The sequence below is a fragment of the Oryzias latipes genome, chromosome 7 (genome assembly GCF_002234675.1).
Source record: "Oryzias latipes chromosome 7, ASM223467v1".
In the NCBI taxonomy this organism is placed as follows: domain Eukaryota; kingdom Metazoa; phylum Chordata; class Actinopteri; order Beloniformes; family Adrianichthyidae; genus Oryzias; species Oryzias latipes.
In genome coordinates this window covers 4,525,352-4,542,031 of record NC_019865.2, presented here as the reverse complement: position 1 = coordinate 4,542,031, position 16,680 = coordinate 4,525,352, and the positions used below count along the sequence as shown (strand labels likewise).

At 41.6% G+C, this 16,680-nt stretch overlaps 3 protein-coding genes across 5 annotated transcripts in view; all 3 read left to right on the top strand.

Annotated features, from left to right (window-relative positions):
• col20a1 (collagen type XX alpha 1 chain) overlaps nt 1-995 on the top strand; it is a 38,969-nt gene extending 37,974 nt beyond the window's left edge. For all 3 annotated transcript variants that reach the window (XM_023956382.1, XM_023956381.1, XM_023956380.1), the window contains exon 42: nt 793-995. In XM_023956382.1, coding sequence (XP_023812150.1) covers nt 793-821 — 29 coding nt within the window. In that variant the 3' untranslated portion in view covers nt 822-995. The remainder of the gene's footprint in view (nt 1-792) is intronic.
• A 1,309-nt stretch (nt 996-2,304) lies between these two features.
• dpm1 (dolichyl-phosphate mannosyltransferase subunit 1, catalytic) lies at nt 2,305-5,939 on the top strand. Its single transcript, XM_004070293.3, has 9 exons — nt 2,305-2,477; nt 2,709-2,808; nt 2,909-2,942; nt 3,020-3,096; nt 3,277-3,302; nt 3,378-3,473; nt 3,566-3,634; nt 3,702-3,816; nt 5,340-5,939. The coding sequence occupies exons 1-9, from the start codon at nt 2,347-2,349 to the stop codon at nt 5,442-5,444; spliced, it is 753 nt and encodes a 250-aa protein (XP_004070341.1). The 5' UTR covers nt 2,305-2,346; the 3' UTR covers nt 5,445-5,939.
• Nucleotides 5,940-6,309: 370 nt separating this feature from the next.
• Nucleotides 6,310-16,338, top strand: LOC101160237 (activity-dependent neuroprotector homeobox protein). The gene is made up of 4 exons (XM_011476780.3): nt 6,310-6,828; nt 11,141-11,253; nt 12,246-12,338; nt 12,432-16,338. Exons 2-4 carry the CDS (start codon nt 11,146-11,148, stop codon nt 15,375-15,377), a joined length of 3,147 nt encoding a protein of 1,048 aa, XP_011475082.1. The 5' UTR covers nt 6,310-6,828; nt 11,141-11,145; the 3' UTR covers nt 15,378-16,338.
• Nucleotides 16,339-16,680: the final 342 nt, after the last annotated feature.

Genomic DNA, 16,680 nt, shown 5'->3' with positions numbered 1-16,680 from the left:
TGACCCGGTTGAACTGTCAATGTTTGTTCAATGGCTGCATGTTTTCCATCTAGAGCTCAAAGCCTTCCCCCCCATTCAGGATCTGTACCGATCTAGAGCCAGGAAGCGGGCTGGCAGGATCGTAAAAAAGACCCCTCGCATCCTGGTCACTGCCTTTTCAGCCTCCTCCCGTCAGAGCGGCGCTTTAGGACAATGCGCACCAAAACCACTCGCCACAAAGACAGCTACTTCCCCCAAGCTGTCACTCTTATGAACTCCGGTTCACTCAAGGACACTGAACATCCACAGAAACTGTCAAAGTGGAACAACTGCTGCTGCATTTTTGACTTTTTTATTTTATTTATTTATTTATTTATTTATTTATTTATGTTTATTTATTCATACAGCTACCTTATATCTACCTTCCTTTATTATTTATCCTTTTGTTTGTCTTACCCCTCACACTTTCTATACCTTGCTAGCACAGGTAACTGAAGACAAATTCCCTGTACATGCGCTGTACTTGGCCAATAAAGCTGATTCTGATTCTGAAAACGGTCATAGAAATTTGCGTAGCTACCTGTGAACACAAGGGCTTGAAATGCTGGTTTACAATAGTTTACATAGACCTTTATTTTGAAGTGGCTGTTAAACCAGCATTGCGCAGGGCAGTGTGAACGTAGCTTTACTATTAAAACCTTCACCTTCAGGAAGTTTGTAAAATTGTTCATTTAATATCTTTAATTTGTCTCTGAATAAAACCTAATCATATTTGTCTATGTAATTAACTATTGATTGTTTGATTTTCTACAGATGACTCTTATTATGGCTACCAGCCATGATCTGAGAGTACAGAGGGGATGAAGGAGCTCCACCTTGAAAAGACGCCCCCAAAGAGAATGACTGATGTGGGCATTCAGAACAGCATGTGGAGACATGAAAGGAATCACTACTACAATTTCTGCAAACAAAACTGCTGAAATATGATTGATATTTATAAAATGAAAAGACAAAAATCTTCCTAAAGGAAACCAGTCAAGAACACTGTCTGAAGCACTGAAGCCTTTTGTTTCTTTTTCATTGTTTTAGTGCATTGTATCACATCTAACTGTTGTGCTTTTCTTCTCTGTGTGTTTTGGTTTATCCTGAACTGCCTCAAACACGTTTATTATTCTATGACATGATACTGTGAGGTTATCTAATGTAAGATAGTTTGTATATTTTATTTGCTGCATCTTTATTTGTGTATATTTTTTACAGTAGAAATTCTAACTGCTAATTTATCTTAGTTTATGGTATTTTCATATTTTTGTAGGTCATGGGCCATTAGCATTGTAAACACGAGTTTAGAATGTATTGTTATGTAAACGTTTTTAGGAAGGGAGGAAGATGGAATTTTATGTTGTTTTCTTTAATAAAGTTTCCCAATTTTCGTCTTATCAATTTAGTGTTATTATTAGAATAGTTATAATAAAACTTAATACAGTTTTATTTTCTTTTTTAACTTCTAGGAAAAGATTTGCGTTCACAAAACAGAAGAGGAACTTAATTTGGTAAACCGTAGTTTCCAGTGGGGTTTATTTTGAAGAGGACAACCCACACGAAAGTTAATATTTGACTTCCGTTTTCTGAAACAGATTTTCAAAGTAAAGGTTTACACTGAGTTCAAAAGTGTACTGTATCGCGTGGCTGCATACGTAACTGCTACTCCAAAAGTATTTTTAAAAGTTCCAAAATATTTCTAAGGTTTTTTGCAGGTTACTCGAGATCATTTTTTAAATAAAAATATACATCCCACACTACGAAAGTAACAAAAAAGGTTAACTTAATCAATAGATATAGACGTAAAAAATGCGAACAAATAATTTATATCTGCTCATAGAAATACGTTTAAATAATTTATATTTCCAGATAGAAATATGCTAAGACTTTTATTTGTCTTTTTACTGAAAGCTTTATAAATTGGCACAAGTCTCTCATATTGGTGCTTTATTGTTTGATAATTTATTGTCCAAAACCCTTTTAAAACTTTAGTCAGTTGGCAAGTGAAAAGGCACAAGAGTTGTCAGACTATGAAAGGAAACAAACTATTTATGTATTTGGTGTCTGTCGTAAGTTTAAATCCATTGGGTGGCTTGGTCAAAACATCTTTAATAAAAAATACTGATTAAAAATGTGTTATTTGGGGGTTGTCCAAATTCACAATATTTCAAATAATTTTCTCACAAAACCTTTGTCAGAAGGAATAAGTCAATTTAAAAAAAATTGAAAATACACCATACGGTTTAAAACCTTATTTTGAAAGGTCAATTCCGGAAGTAAAGTTTCTGTCTTTTGCTGTTGCGGTTACCAGTGTGTCGCGTCGCCATGGCAAGCCGTAAAACTACACAACCGAAGCGGGACACCGAGGACAAATACTCAATTCTTCTTCCTACCTACAACGAGAGGGAAAACCTGCCTTTAATAGTTTGGCTTTTGGTGAAATATTTGGGGGAAAGGTAGGTCACTGGAACAGCCAGAATATAGCTGCTCGGTTTGGTTAGCGTTAGCCGCAGTTAGTTAACTCCTGGCTATGATGAGCTGTCACTTCTCTGGAGAGTCAACAAGTGTCCGCAGCCTCTAAGCTCTCAGTGGTTGCGGCCAAAAGTGCTTCATTAAATATAGAGAAAGTTTTCCACTCCGCTAGCGATCTCGTTAAACGGTTCTTTTGTTTGTTTTTTCTTTTGCAGTGGCTTTAACTATGAGATAATTGTCATCGACGACGGAAGCCCAGATGGGACACTGGAGGTGGCAGAGCAATTGCAGAAAATTTATGGAGGAGACAAAATAGTAAGTTAAGGTTTTCTTTTATGCTAACGATTAATAGAAGAAAATAAGAACGTTGATGCTGTTTCCTCTTTATTTAAATGTCCAATGTTGTGTGTTTTAGCTTCTACGCCCAAGAGAAAAGAAATTAGGACTCGGTAAGTGTTATTCCCTTAAAAGTGGACATGTTTATTTCTGGACTTCTTTGTGAATAGCTTTTCTTTTCCTTCAACAGGTACTGCCTACATCCATGGGATGAAGCATGCAACCGGGAACTTCATCATCATCATGGATGCCGATCTCTCTCATCATGTAAGCCGAGATCACTTTATTTGGGTTGGGAACTTAAGGCTTTTTGTCGTCTCTTTACACCATTCAGTTAATCATGGTGGTTTTTCTGTTTCACTTAGTTTGTTGTTGTTTGTTTATCTGAAATCTGATTTCGGAGGGATGGTCTTATTGTTTCTGCCTTTTTTCTTTTTTTCATTTCAGCCCAAGTTCATTCCTGAATTTATTCAGTAAGTGTCTCTGGTTGTTTTTTAGCTACACAATGAGACACATAGCCTCACGTTTGAATATTTTTTTTCTCTTAGAAAGCAGAAAGAGGGAAATTATGATGTTGTGTCTGGCACTCGTTACCGAGGTGACGGGGGGGTGTACGGCTGGGACCTGCGCAGGAAACTCATCAGGTAAGAGCCGTTGGAGTCCCCCGCATCTTTCTGTTGGTTTGTTGAAAGACTGACGCTTTACGTTCCGTCACTTCATCATCTCCTGGAATCAGTCGAGGGGCCAACTTTCTGACTCAGGTGCTGTTAAGGCCGGGGGCGTCAGACCTCACAGGCAGTTTCAGGTAAATGAAATACCGGTGAGTGGATCTGTGGCTGCGTGACGTGTGTGACACGTGTCGCTCACGTCAGGTTGTACAAGAAAAGTGCTCTGGAGAGTCTGGTGGAGCGGTGCGTCTCCAAAGGCTACGTCTTTCAGATGGAGATGATCGTCAGAGCCAGACAGCTCAACTTTACCATCGGAGAGGTGAGCTTAAAGCTTCTCGTTTGTATTTTTTATTTTGTTTGTTTTGAAAAAAAGAAAAATGTTTTTAATCAGGAATTTATATGTTTCATTTATCTTTCAATTAATTACATTGTTGCTGCTTAATAGAATAAAATATAATATATTATATTATGTATTTTTAGAATAGAATAAATGATGTTAAGGCCGGGGAGACTTATTATTTAAAGGTCCTATCAATGAGGTGCAAAGGTAATACCATGTCCTAAATATTGATACTAAGCAGTCGTGATTAATTTTTTTATGATTTTGATCCATTGGGTTTTTAACTTAAGTTTCTTTTTTATCCATTTTCTTTCTAATATTTGGATCAGAATTCTGTTTGTTTATTCTGTACTTTCATGCGACTGTTAGGTCATGAAACTACAGAAAACTGCCTTTTCCTGTGGTCTTTTCGGTGTTTGTTGTTGCATACAAACTGTTAGCATGGTTCAATAATCTAAATTAAGCACACAACATTTCTATTACTGAATATTAATAAATACTAGCTTGCTCCTTTTAAATCACAAACCATTTATTTTCTGACTTAAAAACAGAAAGTAGTTCTTCAGAATGTTCTGCAAACAGTTTCAGCTTTAGAGATTTTTTATTGTTTTTTTTTTCTCTTTACTTTCAATTTCAAATGATTAAGAAAGTCTTCATGAAATCTTGAAAACCATTCCAAGCATCTGCATGTTGCCTGTGATCTCAGAGAGATGCGGTTGGGCTCTAGTCTAGCGGATGAGTCACCTGTTGTCATGGAGCTTCTTCTGCTTCAGCTCAGAGCGTTTAGGATCAGAGTGAAAGCATCTGCGTGAACAAGCGGAGATGCGCTCGTGAGTCTGAAGATAAACGAATGAGCTCAGAGCCGATTTCCGATTCCAAGGCAAATGTTTACTGTCTGATGCTGACTGGAGACTCAAAATTGGGTTTGTTTTTATTAGTTTTGGCCGCGGCTGGCAGCCCCTATGAAGAATCCTGTAGTCCAATAAAAAAGTATTGCACTTTTTTTCTTTTCTTTCTTTATTTGAAAATTCAAGCTGTCTCATGTCTTCCTGGAGTAGTGCACATCTGTTTGGTTGTTTCTGCAGGGAAATAACTAAAGTTACTGCTTAAAAAAACGATTAAACATAAAAAAACATGCCTTGGGTTTATATTTTTATAACCTTAATCCGTTTAATTTCATAAATCTCAAAATTAAATTGAACAATATGTTTATTTGATCAGTTTATTTCATAAAACACCTAGTTGTTTCACACAAAAGATGCATTAAAAAACAACGAAAAAAAATGTTTTTTAAGAGTATTTTAATTCAATTTATGCTAATCTTTTCTAAAATAATTAGACTGTATATTTTATATGGGCACATATAGGTGATATATGTGATTTATGTGATTTATTACGATCCGAACTCTTCATCCTTTACTTCATTAGTTTATTTAATGGAAGCTCAACAAACCCTTATGTCCTAAATGTTTCAGAGACATTAAAGTTCTTGTCTTTGCCAGGTTCCCATCTCCTTTGTGGACCGCGTCTACGGGGAATCCAAACTGGGAGGCAACGAGATCGTGTCTTTTGCAAAAGGACTGCTCATGCTTTTCGCCACAACATGATCATCTTGAGCTTTTGTAGTGGTCTCTCGGTCTTCAGGTCTGTGCGCAGAAATGTACCTGGATTATCAAAAAGTGGCACGGCAGCTGATGCGAAAAAAAGACGTGTCCCGGTTGGAAGCCTTTTCACGCACAGAGATTCTCCCATGTTGTTTCACATTCCCATCACTTTTTGCAAAAAAAACGGTTTAATCATTCCTAAATCAGACAATTCACAGAATGAAGGCGTTAGGCTGGTTACAGTTTAAAAATGTTTTTGTTTGTTAAAAATGATCAAGTCTTGCTGGCTCCTTTGTTCACTTATTATTATTATTATATATTTTTTAGTTTAGTTCATTAAATCTGAAGCAGGACTGTATAGACAACACAAATATCAAGGACACTTTATTGTAAAATAGGTGTTTAACAGTTTGAGTTCAGGTGTGATTAGCAGCAATGTAAAAGGAAAAAACAATTGCTCAATCTGTCTGGTCAAAATAAAGATGTTCTGGGAATATATTTGGATGTATTTTTTAACACCCTTTTTATTAGGAGCAACCATAGATTGTAAAAAAAAAAAAAAAAGACTGTTTTCACAGTCTGTATGGGAGTGAGCCTTTATCTCTGCTGCATTTCTTAGCGCCACCTAGTGTTCCGGCTGGGAACTTAAGTGCTGTACTCAAGAGAGTGGAGGAAAGAGGGTACACCAGATGTAAGCACAGCACGCATGCGCCGACTTAACCAAGCTAGTAGGACGCCCGCTGTCGGTTAGCTTGTGTAACTGCTTTTTAGGGTTGTTTATCCTCCACATGGCCTCTCTCAAAGCCTATAAAGCTTTTAGGCCTCAAAAGTATGTAATTGTTAAGGAAAATGTAATAAATAACGGCTTAATTGGCCGCTGATTGATGACAAACCAATCAGGGGCTTTCATTAGACGGCACGACCCGGGATCTCACAATAAGATGGTTTATGCTAATGATGCCGACGTCACTTCCGCCCCTTTATTTGCGCCATTTTGGATAGGGCAGTTTCCAGGCTGGATGTGTATTGTCTGTCAGGAGAGAATGGGCAAAGTGGATTCCGCTTCCAGGAAATTATAGGCAGAGTTTAGAGCATTTATTCACAGGAGCGGGCGAACCCGGTCGTTGCGCCCGCAGCGCTCCGGGGAAACGAGCCTCGGAATTATCTGATGAAGCTCGCGCGCCCACCGTTCCTGTTTGCCGACCACAGGGAAGAAAACAGCCCTCGTTGGAGAGGGACAGTCGGGTTTGGGGGGTAGAGCGGCAGCGGGGGCTTGCTATTCACCTCACGAACGAAGCACCTGAGCGGGCGAGAGCGGAGCAAGTGTCCCCACATCGCGGTGGTCGGGCGTAGTTCGGTCAGCCGGGCGCTGCGGACGCGAAAGCAGGTAAACTTGGAGGTCCTCCCGCGGGGGTGAACCCCGGGTGTTCGCCGTTAACCGTGGCTACCTGCTGGGTGGCTGCTAAGGTAACTCGTATACGAGGCGGGTGTTTATATGAACAGGGCGGGTCTCTGTAAACTCCAATATCTTTCAACTTCTTTATAAGGAAGTAAAATAAGAGTTTGTGGTTGATTCTGAGGCGACAGTAAGCCTATTCCGAGTCCAGCCCGTTGGTGCTTGTTTGTTAGCTTAGCGGGCTAACAGAGCGCGCGTGCGCCCTACTCTTTGTCGTTCTGGATCCTGCCAGATGTTGGACATCCCACAGATGTGTTACGGGGCTGATGCCGCGCACTCTGAGTGGAACTCAAGGATCTCTTCAGGTTTATTGGTATGGGCTCCTAAACGGCTCCTCAGAGGTGGTGACAGCTCAGCCTTCCCCCAATCCAGGGGGAAGGAGGGCTGCTGTCATTTTTTTCTGCGGGACGTAGTTCATAAGTTTGAAGAAAGTCCAACATGCAGAGGCTTCAGGATGCAGTAGCATTCAATTAATGAAACCTTTGTGGAGTTATGAGCAACTGCAAGAGTCAACACCCTCCTTATATTTAGCATTCTGTAGAATATTAATATTTCCGGACTGAGTTTGAGGTGAAAGTCCGTCCATCATAATTGAAGATTGGCATCCAGCCTCCTCAGAATCAAGGAATGAGAAACTTTTGCAGCTGTTGCAGTGGATGGAGACCCCCACCCCACCCCAGAAGCTGCGTGCACACCTGGATGGTGCTCCAGCATGTGCTCCCAGAGAGAACATGGCTGTGTCCTGCTGCTGCAGGAGATACAAAGGCCTCTTCATGTTGGAGGAGAACCCGTTTTCTGCCAGCAGAGTGGCCTCCTCTAGCATTTGCTCCCTCCCTCCTTCCTTCTCTCCTCCCTATCCTTTTTTCCCTCTCCCTTCTCCTCATCCTTTGCCCCCTCTTGCTCTCACCCTCTTCCCCCACCCCCTCTCCCCTGTTTTTCCTTACCCAAACCAGCCTCACTTCCTCTGCTCACTCCCCCCTTCCATCTCTCCCTCACACTTCCTTCACACTAGCTGCTCACCCCCCCTCTCCTTCTCTCACCCCTCTAACCCCCCCTCCTCCATTCCCTGCTTCTCACTCCTCCTCTTCCTCCCTTCCAACATCACTCCCTCCTCTCCTCTTCTCTCATCCCCTCCCCCTCCACTGCAGAGACCTTTTTGTAGGGGGCTGCTGCTTCCTCAATAGGAGGCGCCGTTCTCCATTGGTGTTATGAGGTGGGGGGGGGGGGGGGGCAGGCGGAGTGAAGGGAGGCTTACATAATGTCACTCCTCTCCAGCGCCATCTACAAGAAGGGGAGGGAAGCAGGAAAAAGGCCGAAGTGGGAAGTGGACTGAAGTCTGCCTCTCAGTTTTTACAGGTTATGGGGGGGGCGAGGGAGGCGATGGCAGCACCCAGAGTCCTTTGGGTGGAGGAGTGAACCGCCTCAGGTGCTCCCTGGACATGTTTGGCATCCAGCAGTTGTTTTTCCACTCTCTGTGACCTTTGACCTTCCCGCAAAGCGCCAATCACGTTTAATTAGGTGAACTGTTTTAGCTGTAGGTCTTTTCCAATCTGACCATTTGTTTTCAGCCACAGAACTTTCTGTTCCGGTTCATGTTGACATCCATATTTCAGTGGGTTTTCAAACAAATGCCCACGATTATCATGAGTATTCTGCCCTCTAAACACGCTTCGGTAAACAAAGAGGTTATTGACTTCAAAGACCCACTCCAATGAAAATCGTGTTTTTGGTGTTCTGAACAGGTTCCTTTGGTGTTTAATGTCAGTATGGAGGACATTTATTATGAAAATTGAGCTTAAAATTACATTTCTGAGAAAAAAAAAGGCTGTTGGAAAAAGTTGGTAGCTGTGACGTAGAAGCTGCTACGGCAAGCTACAAGCTTCCTGCTCGATTTTGATGAGTCAACATGTAGACTACTAGATCCATGATTTGGCACCTGTCTCAAACTTTGATCAAATTGATCACCATTTTTAATGCACTGGTATTGTTAGGTTGGGGTTGTGAGGGGCTGTAAGCTAGCGGAAGAGAACGTAAACAAAGGGATGATCTGAAAGGGATAATCATGATTAAAAGACCACTGGGAACTCTTTGAAAATGGATCAAAAGATAATTGGAGTGGGAATTTATATGTTTAGGTTTCTACCGGTTACTCTGAATCATTGATGAGGACTCCTGAGAAACCTTAACGTATTCTGATTTAAATTGAAAATTTCTGATTTTACTGTCCGTGCAAGAGAAATGCTGCTGAAAATGCAAATGTGCTGTTTGAATAAATCTATGAAAGTCATGATTTGAGGTTCCAAAACTTTGAATGCATTAATATTCCTCTCTAAGGAGAACCAATAATAGGAGCTAACATCTAAAGTGACACAAACACTGGAATTAAACAAGTTACAGAAAAAAATGCAATAATTTAAAATACAATACCTTTTATGATAGATTTATAGATCATATTTGTATGCAGCAGATTTCTTCTCATTGGAATCAGATCACTGCTGTTGTTTTGGCTCGGAGCAGCAGGGTTGCAGAGAAAACTGCTTTTAAAGTGGACATGCATACAGTAGAGAGGGTATCGCTTCTCTTGTCTGCACAAAGAGTTAGCTATTCAACACTGAACTGAAATAGTGGCACCAGGTGAGGATGTTTCTCTTCGTTACAGCACAAGTAGACACTTCTTAATATTTAAAACTGATTTGTGTTTGCAAGAATTCAATGGCAAAAGGGGATTCTCAGCACCTTTCTTGTCTCAATTTAAAGTTATTTTATCCTAAATATTTATTCTCTTCCAACCTTTGTTCATCAACAATAAGCACAAACATCAATCTCAATGGGAAGCAGAAGCGTTATGACACATTCTGCAGTTTGTTACGGTTGTTTTGCTGAAGGGAGCTACTTTTGCTCAAACTCGAACTTTATATAGCGCCTTTCATTTCAGTTAAAAAACACAAAGCGCATGCTGTGCATGTCTGCCAGAATTGGTTGTCCAGCTCATGGAAAACTGAGCCCTATAAACCTGAGAATCTGGGTTTGGTATCAAGGTAAAACCTCTGTTAAAAACCCCACTTGCACAGCCAGTTGTGCAGCCAGTGGCTGTGCAGGTGGGTTTACAGGAACACTTTATGCTGTATGCAAATGATCTGCAGATTATTTAAAACCCTAATGCAAAGACTGCTGTGTCTGTGCGCACCTGCATGTTTGTGTGGGTTTATAAATATCTATGTGTGTACATACACATCCATGTACATAAAAAAAGCTTTAAACCAAGTTTGGATTCAAAAAATTGTAATCATTTATTTTCATCTGCAAAATACTATAAAGGAACATCAGAAAGTTCTAAATCTAATCGATGCAATGTTTGCTTTCAGAGCAGCATCATTTCTACCAGGCACACTTGCACACGGTTTCTGAAGGAACTTTGCTGGTTGCTCCAAATGTATTGGGAAACTAACTTCTTCAGAAGAGCTTGAACATCTTGAGCCCCAGTCTGCTTTGAAACCTTTGTCTGGGAGAGACCTTGCTTTTTTGCGGACACACTACCTCGTGTCTTTTTTTGCCATGAAAATGTCTTTCACAGCCTCTCCTCGGTAGCTGTTTGGCTGTTATTCTCTCAGTTTAAAGTCTTTTACACAGCGGTTTCTGTTTCGGTTCATGACTGGGTTTCAAGGTTTTGCGGATCTTCTGCACCCGTTCGGTATCATTTGTTGATCAGACACCTGACTGTAACCATACAAAACAGCTGACTTTGCAAAAGTGTCTCTAAAAGGTTTGATCATGACTGAAGGCAAAGGTAAAAACATCAAGAATTTATTTGATTTAGATTTTTCTTTCTCCTTTCAAAGCTGTGAATTTTGACCTAAATCTCATAAGTAGTTTATATGATATTTTTGACACAATCTGTGTCATTTAAAAGAAAACCTAAAAATTAACTTTGTATGTTTTCCCTGTTTCCTGTGAGCTGCCATAGCCCTGTTAAACACTTGCTTTAGCTTTCAGCGATTTTATTTATTTTTTTCTTTTGCTGCACTTGTGTTTATCAATCTCACACATTTTAACAAATTTCCTTTAAAAAAAAAGGTTCTTTTGCTGCACTTTTAATTAAAGGGTTTTACAAGTGGAGTAACTCATTCAATGACACATGTTAATTTAAAAACCTTTTCTCAGGAGTTGTTAAATAAAAAGCCTGTTTTATGTTTGAGACCTTGTGTGTTTCTGACGTCTCAATGAACGTTTCTCCCCCATGCAGGCAGAATGTTCCAGCTCCCTGTCAATAACCTCAGCAGTCTACGAAAAGCAAGAAAAAATGTCAAAAAGGTCCTGGGAGACATCGGCCTTGAGTTCTGCAAGGATCACTTGGAGGTGAGCATGCTCAGTTTGGACGTTCTATAACAAACTTCCGTGCTTTTGTCTACATAGTAGAAGGTCCCAGAGTTTCCTCTAGACTGTTGGTTGTGATCCTATATGGTTCGAAATTTAGTAAAGGATGCAGTTATGCTTTTTTATGAGTTGTGCAAGTTTGTCTTGCGTATTAACATGGCATCGTGTTTTTCGTCAGTCCTCTTTTTGGGGTTGTGTTTCTGCAAATTTGAGTAACACCTTGAACAGCCATTTAAAAAGAAACTCATCTTTCCTTAATATATTTAATACTATTTTGTTTTGTTTTTTAATATAAAGCTCTAATTCAAAAATGAAATTGTCTGAAAGTGGTGCACAAAAATAAAGGTATGATAAAATCCAATTTAATCCATAAAAGATGAGTGAGCAACATTGAAGGGTTTTGATTGTAATCCTTAGTCATTTTTAAAATAATACAATTATAGATGTTTGACACTGTCCTACACTTTAAAATGACAAAGAATGGTGTAAATATTTAAAGAAAAAACTGATGTTTTTTCCTTTTTAAGTTGTTGTACATTACTGTTGTTTTTTTGTTTTATACTGACACCTTTTTCAGTTAACTTTAAGATGCAACTCGTTCATAAAAATTCCTAATATCCTGTAATATGCAATGGATTCTAAAATGGGACTGTGCTGGCTGAAATGATTCAGACTCCTGGCAAATGACTAGAAGTAACATTTATTTAACCAGCAAGTTTGCTACTGTTTGTAATGACACAAGTGTCTCCCAGAAGGTCCCTGGATGAAATCCTAAAGGAATCAAAGCTTCCACTTACATTTAAACAAATGTCCAAAATTGTCATGGTTTGAATAGTTGCAGGTGTGACTGGAGCTGGATTTGTACTTTAGTATGTTTTAGATTATTATGTGTTTAGACACTGTAAGTTTGCACATATGTGCTATTTTTCTGTGGATCTGTATGAAATTATTATATCACTTTCTTTGCCTTTTAGGACTTTAAAGACTTTACTCCTCCGGAGGTCTATATCAAACACACAAGCTGGGAAGATGTGTGCATGTGGGAACCATCGCATACCAAAGTCCAGGTCTGTAACGACTCGCCACCAGAACCTTAAGAACTTTATTTCTGTTCAAGTTTTAAAAAACTAATAAAGACTTTTGAATTTTTGTGTCTCCAGGACTACAGATCAAAGCCTTTCTGCTGCTCTGGCTGCCTCTTTTCATCCAAGTACTTCTCGGCGTACAAGAGCCATTTTCGCAATGTTCACAGCGAGAACTTTGAGAACAACATCCTGCTCAACTGTCCCTACTGCACGTTCAACGGGAATAAAAAGACTCTGGAAACGCACATTAAACTCTTCCACATGCCCAACAACGCCGCGCGGCAGACCCCTGGTGGGATGGTGGCAGGCACGGGTGGGGTCATGATGAAGGATGGTCTGCTGAGGAGGACCGGAGACACTGTGGAGCAAGCGGTGTACTACTGTAAAAAGTGCACCTACAGAGACCCTTTGTACAATGTGGTACGAAAGCACATCTATCGGGAACACTTTCAGCAAGTGGCTCACCCCTATATCGTGAGACCAGGAGAAAAAGCAGGTGCCCAGAATGGGGGGACCCTGGGGGGTCCAGAGACCAACAATGCTACCAGTAACCAGATTCACTGCAAGAAGTGTCTGTTTGTTCCTCGGACCTATGAAGCGCTGGTTCAGCACGTCATCGAGGACCACGAGAGGATTGGCTACCAAGTCACTGCGATGATTGGGCACACCAGTGTGATAATTCCACGACCCAAGCCCATCGTTATGTTCCCTCCCAAAAGCCAAGGAGACAAGACAATCATCGGGATGGGCCCTAAAGGAGCGGTTATGGCATCCACAAGATCTCCTGTCTCACTTCAGCAGGGTAGATCTTCAATTCCATCAAAGATGGGCTTCAGCTCGAGCAGCCTTCTGTCAGGATTAAAACACGATGCGATGGGATTAAAGGCCCGGATGAGCCAGCCGTTCTGTTTGGGTAACCAAAACACTAAGGTCACTCTGCCGGGGAATGCCCAGGTTTCAGTGCCCCAACAGTCTCATGCAGCAAAGCAGCTCATTCCTGGTGGAAGTCTGAGGAGCCCACTCGTGGCCGGTGCTTCTTCTTCACTCAAGTCCAACCCTCTTGGGTCACGGGTTCAAGCGGCAGCTACAACAGTAGCCTCAGTCACTGCCAAGAAAGGGGGCTCTTCTGTCCTGGGCACTTCCTACACCCAGAAGTGGAAAATATGTACTATCTGCAACGAGCTTTTTCCAGAGAACGTGTACAGCTCTCATTTTGAGAAGGAGCACAAGGCAGAAAAGGTTCCTGCTGTGGCAAATTACATTATGAAGATCCACAACTTTACCAGCAAGTGTCTGTACTGCAACCGCTATCTACCCAGTGACACGCTGTTAAACCACATGCTGATTCATGGCCTGTCTTGCCCTCATTGTCGCGCCACCTTCAATGATGTTGAGAAGATGGTAGCTCACATGCGGCTGTCGCACCCAGATGAGAAGGTGGGTCCTCGCACAGACTCTCCCCTAACCTTCGACCTTACTCTGCAGCAGGGAAACCCCAAAAATGTGCAGCTGATTGTCACAACGTACAACATGAAGGATGCTCCAGAAGAATCGGTGGCGTTTCATGCTCAGAACACCATCTCGGCGTCATCAGTGCTGTCTGCCTCTCTGATGGCAAGCAAGAGGCTGATGCCTCAGCAGCCTCCCAAAGCACTTTCAGGCCATGCCGACCACTCAGGAGTCAAGAGTACCCCACAGACTTCAGTTCCATATAAGAGAGATGTGGGAAAGACACTTTGTCCTCTTTGCTTTTCAATCCTCAAGGGCCCAATTTCAGACTCTTTAGCCCACCATTTGAGAGAGAGGCACCAAGTTATCCAAACAGTTCACCCCGTAGAAAAGAAGCTGACGTACAAGTGCATTCATTGTTTGGGTGTTTATACAAGTAACATGACTGCTTCAACTATCACGCTTCACTTGGTGCACTGTCGAGGTGTCGGCAAGGCCCAGAACGGGCAGGACAGTCGGTCGGTTCAGTCATCTCACATCAGCCAGTCTCAAAGCAGCGGCGTCAAACGCGCTGCCTTCGACAGCTCTGATGCCAGTGCACCCAAACGAAGAAGGCCAGGACCTCCTGGAGAAAGAGCCCATCCCCGGGATTGCAATGGTCCTTCGGCATTTGTAGAAGATCCCGATGAACCCATAGTTCTGGCTCTTGACCCCAAAGGGCTTGAGAACCAGTCATACGAATCCAGGAAAGCCTTTCTGACAGAGTATTTTAACAAGGCGCCATATCCAACACAACAGGAGGTGGAGAAACTGGCATCCAATCTTTGGCTTTGGAAGTCTGACGTCTCAAGCCACTTTGTCTCCAACAGGAGGAAGTGCGTGCAGGAATGTGAAAGCCAGAAAGCAAATGTGCTGCTGGGGTTCAGTATGTACGAACTTAGCAAAGTCACTCATGAGCTGGCATTTGTCGGCGAAGGGGTTTATGAGTGCAGGCAAGGCAAACGGCGGACATCCAAGTCGCACATGGGGGTGTCAGAGCAGGCTCTCAAGAGACACAAGGAGGCTGTAGCAGTCAATGGAGTGACTCGACAGGACGGAAAACCAACTAGGAGTGTTCAAAGTACAAACGCAAAGCCATTTGGTCCCAGTCTTGACTGTGCCAGCGAGGACCAAAACAAGACAATCAGCAGCACCTTACCACAGAAAACTCCTTTAGATCTTTCTGAGCCCATTGCCATCGACTCTGATAGCGAAGAAGACCAGCGGGGGGATAAGGGACTAGTGCAAGGGGTAGGTCTCTGTGGTAACCAGCAGCCACTGATGGGTACCAAGACCATTTCAGATCTTGACGACATGTCTGATGATGACGATGATGACGATGATGAAGATGACGATGAATACGATGACGACAATGAAGAGTTACATGTGGAGAATGGTTTTGGAACCACACCGGGTTCAGAGAGACAGGCTCTTAAAGGAAGGGATCCGCTGCCCATCATAATCCCCAAGTTCGTCCCCTCATCTGCAAGAAGCGGGAGAGACGGCGCTCAGCTGGGCAAGCAGCAAGTCTGACTGACGGAAGAACCAAAAAATGATTTTCAGTCGGACATCCGTTCAAGATGTGAAGCAGCGAGGAAGAGGAGACGACTCAACACAAGCCATCTTACAGCGTCTGAAGGCAGGACTGAGCAGCTAGGATTCAAAGATTCACAAAGCGGTTGTGGTGTTTTCCAGAAGAGGGGCGAAGTACAAAAACTGAGGTCACACCAAACAAACGTAGAAATTATTTGCCTTCTCTGTTGTTTATATAACTTACATGAGGAGTTTTTAGCATTGATTTTGCCACTGGGCTTTTCAATGTGGCTAGAAAGTGAGTTGTTTTGAAGTAAAGGCTTTTAAGCTGATGAGAGAATCCATCATTTTCATGTAGTACTTCTCAGACTTGTTCTGTAAATTTGTACAGTCTTTTAGACTTCTTTGAAAAGATGTTGCTGTAAATGTATGCCTAAATATTTGCTTTTACCTGTGTGTATGGTAGCCTCATCTGTTCTCCATCCCAATGCTTTACAATAAGTGTGGCTTTGGTGGCTCGTGTTTTCTCATCTTTTTCTTTGCAAATTAAAGCTACACATAAATTAACTTTTTGTTTTTTAGAGTTATTAGAACTTGTTTTATGTTGACTTTTCCATCATCTCGGATTGAAGGAATGGGAATTCCAAACAGCTCTTGTTGGATAACAGAACAGTCTGCAGGTATTGCTCATTAGCTCATTAGCTCTGTCCAAACTGTACTTGCTTTCTACTCTCCCACTTTTAACTTAATGTGTCTTTGTCCCACGGGGCTGGACAGTAACGACCCTACCGGCAGCAAAGGTTAAAGAATCTTTTTTTATTTTGTTGCTGTTCTTTAAGCAAAGCTGGTTGTGTTCAGTGACGTGTATTTGGTTCGTCTTCATTTTTCACCCACACATTTATGAAAAATAAAGTGCTGTCATTGTGATTCTCACTGAACCAGTGACCGTACATTTACTGCAGATTCACTTTGGATGGTTTTAAAGGTTCTGTTGATTCTTTAACAAAGCAAATCTTTACATTTATATATTTTGGTTCTCACTAGGTAAATATGTAACAGTGGGGATTGAAAGTTTGGGCACCCTAGGAGAAATGTTATCTGAATGTGCAAACAAAAGCCAAGCAAAGATGGAAAAATCCTTTCGTGTGCAAAGGTTTGGGCACCATGGAGAGTTGGTACCTTGGACTGTCCCCACACCAAGTATCACAGCTTGTAACGCCTTTTGTAACCAGCCAAGGATCTCTTAACTCTTGTTTGAGGCATCTTCATTCTTCTTTACAAAAGTTACTCAATGCTCCTTTCA